Consider the following 10,312-nt stretch of genomic DNA (forward strand, 5'->3'; position numbering starts at 1 on the left):
ATCCACGCAGCTTGACGCCCCCCAGTGGCGCTGCTGTGAACAGCGCGGCGGCTAGACGTCATGACGGCGAGCTCTGAGAGCACCTCCACAGAGAATCAGTGCCAAGAACGAATCAATCAACAATATCATCAATTTGGGGAAAGTAACCTAGAATCATTAAACATGACTGATACATAGATTACATAATAAACACGTATTATTCAAACCACATATTCACAACTCACGTTTTTTTGTTTGTAATATTTTAAGTGTTTTTTTTTATGGGAAATATTTTGATCATAGTTGGCTTTGGCTTTAATGGCAGCCATGATAAACACTAGAGTTCACCCAAAAATCAAAATTATGTCATTAATGACTCACCCTCATGTCGTTCCAAACCCGTGAGACCTCCGTTCATCTTCGGAACACAGTTTAAGATATTTTAGATTTAGTCCGAGAGCTTTTCTGTCCCTCCATTGAGAATGTATGTACGGTATACAGTCCACGTCAAGAAAGGTAATAAAAACATCTTCAAATTAGTCCATGTGACATCAGAGGGTCCGTTAGAATTTTTTGAAGCATCGAAAATACTCATGTGACATCAGAGGGTCCGTTAGAATTTTTTGAAATTGAGTAAATGAATTACTCCGGGATATTGGTTTATTTGAACTCAGAGGGAGTGTCAGCCATGTTAAAAAAGTTAACAGCTTAAGTCATTTGTGGATTAATGCTTATTGTTGACGCGAACCGTTTCAAACGATTCAGTTCGATTTGGTGAACTGGTTCAAGAAGATCCGGCTACATCGAGTGATTCGTTCGCGAACCGGATGTGCTGTGAACGCGCTCATAACAGACCCAGGAGAGAAGTCAATGCTGAATAAAGTCGTAGTTTTTGATATTTTTGGACCAAAATGTATTTTCGATGCTTTAAAAAATTCTAACGGACCCTCTGATGTCACATGGACTAATTTGAAGATGTTTTTATTACCTTTCTGGACGTGGACTGTATACCGTACATACATTCTCAATGGAGGGACAGAAAGCTCTCGGACTAAATCTAAAATATCTTAAACTGTGTTCCGAAGATGAACGGAGGTCTCACGGGTTTGGAACGACATGAGGGTGAGTCATTAATTACATAATTTTGATTTTTGGGTGAACTATCCCTTTTTAAGAGAAAAGGCTGATCCCCGCTTTGGCTTTAATGGCAGCAGCGTCTCCAGCATAATTCGAGAGGATCCAAAGAGCATCTTGGGCTTCAGTGGAAGAACATCTGACCATTTGTACAAATAGTTTTGTTTCATGTTTTGAATTAGCCAGAATCCTAAATCATGTCATTCTACATTTAAATGGATAGTTTACCCAAAAAAAGAAAAAAAAACCCTCATAATTTAGTCTCCCTCAAGTTGTTCAAAACGTTTCTTTCTTCTGTTGAACACACACACACACACACACACACACACACACACACACACACACACACACACACACACACACATTCACACACACACACACACACACACACACACACACACATACAAAAGACAGTTGCTGGTAGCCACTGAATCACAGATTTTCAACACTGTGTATCTGGAGATTATTTTATTTTAAACACAAATGAATATTTCACAAGGCTTTTTTAATAAAAAGTGTACATTTATAAAGTTTTTTTTATAGCAGCTACTCTTGTACAGATTTATCAATCTGGTTTTACTCTTCTGTCATACTTCCTCTGCTGTAAATATCATACTCTTTGTAGCGAATATAGTCTTTGAGACTGGTGGGCAGAGGCAGGAAACTGATAAAAACTGGAGCCCTCAGACGCAAGCGACCCAGACAGTCACGGATCTTCAGTCTGCAGAGATGCTTCAGGCTTCGAGCATTTTCTGAATAGCAGAGAACATACATATATACATTCTGGAATGTGCTGCATTTTGATTTAAGTACATGATCACTTACGACAAGTATAACAGCACATTCAAGAACTATACATTAGGTTTATACAGAGAATTTCAAGTTAAGATTTGTCTGGATCGAACTAAAGATAAACATGAGCAGAATTAATAACATGCTCTCAAGGTGTGACTTGAGACTTACCTTGTATCTTACATATTTCTGGCCACTGTTTTTGTTCAACCAGAACACTCTTCAGTTTGGAGCAGAGAGTCACATGATCAACATAATCCAGCATGATTCTCACTACTTGGGCTGAGATGTGCTTGAGCCAGTACACAGTGATCACCTCACAGAACTGCACAAAAAATGAGTTTAGACTTACAGAAACAGTTCACCCAAAAATGAAACTTCTGTCATCATTGATTCACCCTCATGTTGTTCCAAACCTGTTTGCCTTTCTTTCATCACAAAAGAAGAAATTCTTAAAAATGTCTGTTTTTTAAGTCAGTGGGATTTTTGTTTAGACCTAAATGTTCTTCAAAATATGTGCTTTTGTATTTTGTAGACAAAGTATACACTGTCATTCAAAAGTGTTTTTAATGCTTTTGAAAGAAGCCTCTTGTGCTCACCAAGCCTGCATTTATTTGATCAAAAATGCATTAGTCCTTGTTAAGTACATTAGTCCTTTAACAAGATCAGATCACTGAAAAGTGAGCAGTAACTGGTCTTACCACAACATCTTTGATGACAGAAGCGCTCCAGCCCTCATAATCCACGGGCACATGTGAGGCCTGTCCATACGGGCAGTCAAAGCAGCGCTGCACATCATAGCCATTATTGAGCAGCATACGCAGCATCACCTCATCCTTAAGTGCGTACTGAAGGGCAGAAGGGAAGTGGGTGGTGTTGACACGGGAGTAGTAGTTCACATTGGCACCGTAGCGGAGCAGAGTGTTGATTAGCTCGTAGTTGCCCAGTCGCATGGCCACCTGCAGGCAGTTGACAGGGTCTTGATTGGGCATGGCCCCGGCCTCTAAAAGCAGCCTCGCTGACTGGACATCATTATTCGACACAGCGAAGAACAGCGCTGACCTGCGTTCGTCCTCATAGTTCCTGCGCACTCTGGGGTGTAGCATGAAGTTTGGGTCAAACCTGGAGCTCAGGAGCAGGTCCAGACACTGAGAGTGACCGCCTGCAGCGGCGGAGTGTAACGGGCTCATGCCACTCTCTTTGATCACCTCTTTCTTTGTCACAGGGATCAGCTGCTCCAGCACTCTATGAAAGACACAAACAGAGTTTTTTTTTAGGGTAAACACTACATTGATCAACCCATCAGCAGGGTGGTACTCACAGCAGATGTCCGCGGTAGGCTGCGCGGTGGATGGGGAGATGGCCGGTGTGGGTGGGCACGTTGGGATTGGCTCCATACTCCAGCAGCAGTGAAATGATATCGGGGTTTCCAGAGGCCGCAGCGTCAAATAAAACTGAGGCTGAACCAAGAGAATGAGGCCTGGACCACACACTGGCCCCTGAAGATGAGCAGGTCATTAAATGTTATGACAAGTGATCAATGCCAAACAGACCACGATAGACAGATATAGATTAGATAGATATATAGATAGGCATAGATAGACTGCAAAATCACCTTTCTGAAGCAGAATCTCTACAATGTTAAAATGTCCAGCTTGAGCTGCAAGTCCTAAAGGAGTATGTTCACAGACATCAATGACATTTGGGTCAGCGCCAGATTGTAGGAGTAGGTATACAAAGTTATCCAAGCCAAGCAGGGATGCTTCATGCAGAGCGGTTCTTTGAAGACTTCCTTGTTGGTCCACTTTGGCATTGTAGCGTAGCAGCAGCAGAGCCAGGTCATACTGGTCATTCTTTATGGCTGGAAAAAAGGCAATTCATGTATCCAGGCCAATACTGATAAGATAATTATTTTAACGTTAAATCAATTTCTACACTATTTTGACTACTAAATTTAAATCTCAAACACTACAAATTAAAATCAATCTGTTTAAATCTGTGGTTTTAAACCTTTTTGACAAGACCCCTTATTTTCCAAAATATTCAAATGACGATTTTTTAAATATTTTACTCACAATTTTTATCCGATGAAATATTTAGAGCTGGGATCGTGTTAATTTACATACGTTTTTTTTTCTTTCATTTACATAATTCATTTATCATGAATTAAAATAATGCACTTCAATCTTTGTCCAAAAAGAAAGAAAGAAAAATAAAAAGACAGTCTCGCTGTTCTAATCTTAAATGAGAAATGTGCGCTTACTAAGCATTCTGTATGCTAAAAATAGCACCGCGTTCCACACCTGCAACCAATGCAGAATCATCATCCTCATTTTTACAGTCAGGGTCACAACCGTTCTGCAGCAGGAATGTGGCATTCTCTCGGAGACCGTGGACAACGGCGAGAAACAGCGGAGTCTCCCCTCTCAGAGTACGGCATTGTCCTGACCCCTGAGGAGATGCTGAATAAGGAATGTTTTGGGGGTTTTAGAGAGGTAGGCCTAACTATTATGGAAGCTTATTTCCGCAGATATATAAAAATATAAATATATATATAAATATAGGTGAATTTTTAATCCCACCATACAGTACAATTCTCCTTTTTTTCCTCGCAGTTGTGAATTATAAGCTCAACATCTTGCTCGTAATTCTGACTTTTTTTCTGAGGAAATATAAGCTTCCATGAACTGTAGAAACTGTATGCTATCTCTTCGACCTGCAAACGTGATCTCCAGAATGCTCCTCTTGTGTTGCACCGCTGCCTCGTGCAAAGGAATCCAGCCCTTGCTGTCTGCATTAGACAAAGCCTCCTTACGCTGCACCAGGACCTTCAGAGCATCCTCATTACCTGGCACCACACATGCAGTGAGCATCACGAAGACTCCAGATATTCTACTGCACTTACTGAAAATGCTGATGAACATTTTTGGAGGATTTAGCTCTTACCAGCTTGTATAGCAGTGAAAATTTCCTCGTGGTCGATGCAGTCTAATGGATCACTGCTAAGGGACATGAAAACGAAATGCTAGATCATAAGACACACGCTATTAGAGCATTAATAAAAATGGGGATTTAGCTGTACCTGGTGGCTGAATCAGCATGTTTACTGTACTCCAATAGACTCTGTTCAATCATGTACTGAGTGGCCTCATCTTCATTATCATCCCAGTCATCCTCCGCAGCCTCATACACTTCCTCCATCTTTCATTAATAAACTCTAATTTGGCAATTAGAACCACAAGTTTTACAATGTACAAGACTTTACAATGTGAAAGTTGTGACTTTAGTTATCAGTATCTTTATCCACATTTATATCCTGTAGTTAAGAACCCTTCCTCTAAGTTTTTATAATGTAGTTGATAAAGTATTTTTTTCCTGTAGTTAAGAACCCAGTGTTGACAAAGACACTGATAAAGTCACTTTTTTCACATTTTAGGAGAAGTGGATCATGTATATTATGACTAGCATCATGCTTTTATATCCTGTAGTTAAGAACCCAGTGTTGACAAAGACACTGATAAAGTCACTTTTTTCTTGTTTTTGGATTTTTTCTTTTTGTTTCCAATAGCCAAAGCTGATAATATCTGCTCTAGTTTCTACTGAGCTGGCTTGAATTACAAAAGGATGTAACCAACACTCAAACCTGTAGTTGTTGCATTAAATTGTCAAATTCATGAATGTAAAAAGAGCCTAACATCAAGCTTTAAATGGCTGACTAATTACTTTAAGAATGTTTCGTAAACATGCAACACATCCCATGCAATCTATTTCTGCAGAGTTGTTCCAGCTGTTTACATATGCTTAATTCAAAGGCAAATGTTTTGTCTACCTGAGGCAACGGGAAATGTTGAAAACAGTCGTGGCAGTTGTATCTGTGCTGTGTTTTTGGTCGCTTTCCACTCTTAAAACCTATTTATATCTGTGCATGGTTAAAAATACATGCTCATGGGGCCTGGGCCAGCCAACCAACACCTGGCTTTGACCCACTGTGTGACAATCAGTCTTGCAACTCTACCCCACAGACAGCTGACCTGAGAGCTAATGTTCTTAGCATTTGAGTTCTTAGAAACACTTGCAATGAGCCACACTTTCTCTTGTATTCAAATGTCTGTTTAAATTAAACGGTAACAACACATCTTTGAATTCACAGTGGGCAGCAAACCACACACTCTCAGATAAACACGAAGCTGTGCATTGATTAAATAAAGCTATCCCAGCAGAGACATACATTAACACTCTGATGTATGAATTAATAAATCACATATAAAAAATAAAAGCAAGTACTTAAAAGCAAGAATATAATATATTCTCAGTCGTTTTTGTTGTGTACAGTAATGTAGATAAACTTGTTGCTAAGCAAAAAATGTGCCATTTTGAGCAACAAAAAAGCTAAGAACATATAAATGACACACAAATATATATAACAATCTCACTCTGAGTAGAAAGTGTTATAATGATTATTATAGAGACTGTATAATAAGGACTGAAGAAATGTTTTATGTGTATAGCAGGTTTCTCTACTAATTTGTTTTTACAAAAAACAAACAAAAAAAAAAAAACACTACAACAAATAGTAATAGTAATGTTACTTAACTGAAAGTGCTCTGTAGATCAACTTCAATACTGAAAAATATTTTTCACCTCTCTGGATCTCCTGTAAAAAGAGGTACTCGATGCTTCACCACTATCATCACCCATGCTGAATCAATCATCCATTGTCATAAATAAAAACCCCAATGACATTTAAAGAGAACAGTCATAGAATTTAGTTGCTTTTAAAGTGTTTTGACGCATAGTGATTAAATTGTTTGTTAAATAAAGTGCTGGTTCAGAAGTCGGAGGGGTTTGGTGTCAGTCATCTAGCTGACAGAGTAAAGCCAGCATCATGCTGAAGACAAAGTGGTGGACAGTGTTCCTTTACGCTCACTGGTCTTGTAGAGGGGACACACATAGATGCTCTGGGGCTCTTGTCCGCTAAAGACAGGTTTGTAGAGGTTGCTGAGCAAAGTAACTACAAACGCATGATAGGATGAATATGAACATAAATTATAATCATGACATAACATTACTTGGTTTGATCCAGATGATAGGGACTGCATCAAATAACACTTTGGGATACTGTTCGGCCAACACTCCACTGCAAGGAAGAACATAATTAATGAAAAAAAATGATAGCTTAGAAATGATTATATTATTTCCAGTGTCTTCCAGCCCTGGAAGGCATTCTTGCCTTTTTCTATCCCACCGAGCTCCATCCAGGAAAAGGCCATGAATGTAGACTCCATCTTCAGGAGATGAGTCGGAGGTGTCAGATAGCAGAACCTAAAGTAATAAAGAACTATTTGTAGCTCTCAAATCATCTATTTTTATCTAATAAAAGTACTCTCAGCCATAGAACAGCTGCAGCAGAGGATATCTCATAATTAAAGCCATGCAGGCCAATAGGGATGGAGTACTTCTTAATTCTGCAAGGCACCTGTTATGAAAGCCTGAGTGAAGAAAAACCTGAATACATGGGGCTTCTGCATGTCATACCACTCTTAGAAAAAGAAAATGACACAGAGATACTAATTAATTAAAGGAATTAATTAAAAAATAAAATCTATAGAGCTGAATCTTCAGTCACATGATCCTTCAGAATCATACTAATATGCTGATTTGGTGTTTTTGTGGAAACTGTGGTGCATTTTTTTCTTTAGAATTCTTTGATAAATACAAAGTTCAAAAGAACAGCATTTATTTAAAATATGAATCTTTTTGTAACATTATAAATGTCTTTATTGTCACTTCTGATTAATGCATCCATGCTGCATACAAGTATTAATGCCTTTCAAAAAAAGCTTACTGACCAAAATATTTTGAAATATTAAAAAATAAAATTCGGCACTATTTCTGTCACTAATCAAACGTTAGCAAATTTGAGACACAAATGAAAATTTTTGCTCAAATTCTTAATAAACATGTTAATCATAACATGCACTGAAAATATGTACAGTATTACATTTTAAAAATGCAAAATAAATAAATAAATAATAATAATTTCACTAGCTGTCTGATACTTTTAGACCCCATTGTCTGTGCGTGAACACTTTCCCCAGCAGCAGACTGCCAGCTATAGCCTCTAGCTCTGCATCCATCACCACCAGCCCCTTAATGGCCTTTATCAGGTTCTGCAGACTCACACGTATAGTGCTTCTCAAACTAAAAGAGTAAATAGTACATAGAAATTACAGAATCAACACCGTATGTGGAAGACATTTTAGATCTAAAATAATCTCAGAGGACTCACTTGTTGTACCGCAGCATCTCCTGCATGAGCACCGTATAACACACAGGAAACTTGACATGGGCAGACTCATTGTCAAAGTTACCTGGATCTGCATGGCCAAAATCAGAATGTCAATAAATAACTGGCATATATACAAAACACCTTTTTATCCCAATAACTATTTATAATCGTACTTTAGACAGGATGTCATTTGCAATGTGCAGTAGAGTGATATCCCCGCCAGAGCTGCCCCCTCCCTTTGAGCCACCACCCTGGGTCAAGATGAGGGAATCAAATAATAGTTTTGTCTGTTGAAGGTCTTTGGAGATGTACACGTTCTCATGCATGCCAAACACCTCGGGATGCTGGGTAGAAGTTAGGTCCCAGCCATCTGTTACACGTCCTCTGTAGTTACACCCTCCAGTCAGATACGTGATGGCCTCAAAGGAAACCTCCTCGTACTCGTTCACAAAGAGCTGAGGAACAAAAAGAGAGAAAGACAATAAAATTATTCGTACTGTTTTTTCAGTCCTGGGCTAACAGATTTCAACTTTAATTTTGTTATATTATGGTCACATTTAATCTGTCAGGGATACTTCTATCATGCCTTCATCATTTATTTGTGCTACTTTTAATATGACTTTTGCACTGTACAGATTTTATTGTTTAACCCTTGTCCAGGACCCAAAACTTTCCATCAAAAAAAAAAAATAAAAAATAAACTGATTTTTTTAACACTGTGATGATATGAGCAAAGAGTGAAATAAGCATAGACAATTACAATATGTTTTTTTGTTTTTTTTTGTGAAAATTATTTATACTACCATTCAAAAGTTTATGGTCAGTAAGATTTTTCCTTACAATAAATTAATACTTTTATTTAGCAAGGAATTACAGCAATGAATTAAATTGATAAAAAGCATGGATGAAGCAAACTCCATACAGGAGCTTCTCCCAGACCTATAAAACAGCAGTCAGTAATAAAATACTATTACATCTGAAACATGATGAAGAGTCAACATAAGACTGCAGACAGTCCCTCTGCTCACTAGCTCCTTGTTAGGACTGGCTGCAAAGATCTCAGGGTCAGAGATGGGATCTGACAGATACGACGGCAACAGGTTTAACCTCAAGCCAGTGGGAGGCTCATTGGTCATCTTCACTCAATTCTGCAAGATCTTTACTGGAAACTGGCAGAAAAAAAAAAATCACAAACTTAAAGAGGATAAAGACAATTGTTTATCAAGGGATGTACAATATAAGTGTCCCATGGGTACCAGTGGTGATGGGTAGCTGGTGAGCCAAAGACGAAGTTTGGATGGCATGTGTCAGGGCTGAGGTCCTCACAGATCTTCTCCAAAGTGGACATCCAGGACACAGCCAGGTGGCAGTTCTGTAAGCACACCCAGGTGCCCTCCTTCATGGCAGAGTGGATCATCTTCACTGTATGAGACCCTGGCCTTGTCCCAGAGAGAGCCACCCATGTTCTTATCATTGGCAAATTTCAGCAGACCTAAAAAATTAGGAAAAACCGTGTTTCTATGTAGTATTTGACTATCTTTAACAGGGTTTTCATGACAAAACTCGTGAAATGTGAAAGAAAAGCCAGTGTTGAGTTTATGAACACCACACACCACAAGAGGGCAACATTTCCCCAACATCATCATCACAACAGGGCGTTCACAATCCAATGCACATGGTGTGATTAATGTAGTACTGCGAGATGCCCCGTAGTTTAATTACCTTCAGAGAAATCCTACCTTGTCTGTCTGGGTGTGAACAGTCTAGGTATGATTCATTTGCAGCCACAGTGGTCCAGTAAACGTCCTTCCCCTTAAAAAGACTCCTCATGATAGCAAAATCATAACAAAGCCAGTCTGAGTGGTTCCAAATCAGAGGTGCCAGTTTCCAAAAACATTTATAGAAACTACATTCTGACCTCAACATAGTTTCTTACGGCCCCTCAAATGTTAGTAGTGTATCCTTTGTAGTTTATAAATTTGAATAAAATCCATTCAGCATTTTCTGCAGTATTGGTCTGTTTGACAAAGAACGCTATTATTTCATGATTTTATTTCTACCTTTATGAGTGAAAGCAGTGCCACACATTGTGAACATTTGTCTACATTGCATTTCACT

At 38.8% G+C, this 10,312-nt stretch overlaps 1 protein-coding gene across 2 annotated transcripts; it reads right to left on the minus strand.

Moving 5' to 3' along the window:
- Positions 1 to 1,573: 1,573 nt before the first annotated feature.
- On the minus strand, positions 1,574 to 6,001 carry asb14b (ankyrin repeat and SOCS box containing 14b). Of its 2 annotated transcripts, none has more exons than XM_042751045.1 (10): positions 5,735 to 6,001; positions 4,988 to 5,122; positions 4,852 to 4,904; positions 4,622 to 4,753; positions 4,209 to 4,367; positions 3,521 to 3,766; positions 3,227 to 3,404; positions 2,607 to 3,150; positions 2,077 to 2,230; positions 1,574 to 1,865 (listed from the first exon to the last, which is right to left on the minus strand). In XM_042751045.1, the coding sequence occupies exons 2-10, from the start codon at positions 5,104 to 5,106 to the stop codon at positions 1,690 to 1,692; spliced, it is 1,761 nt and encodes a 586-aa protein (XP_042606979.1). In that variant the 5' UTR covers positions 5,107 to 5,122; positions 5,735 to 6,001; the 3' UTR covers positions 1,574 to 1,689. The 2 variants fall into 2 exon arrangements, with proteins under 2 accessions (XP_042606979.1, XP_042606978.1); XM_042751044.1 differs by having other exon boundaries at positions 4,852 to 4,907; positions 5,735 to 6,000.
- Positions 6,002 to 10,312: the final 4,311 nt, after the last annotated feature.

Source organism: Cyprinus carpio, chromosome B23 (genome assembly GCF_018340385.1).
Source record: "Cyprinus carpio isolate SPL01 chromosome B23, ASM1834038v1, whole genome shotgun sequence".
In the NCBI taxonomy this organism is placed as follows: Eukaryota; Metazoa; Chordata; class Actinopteri; order Cypriniformes; family Cyprinidae; genus Cyprinus; species Cyprinus carpio.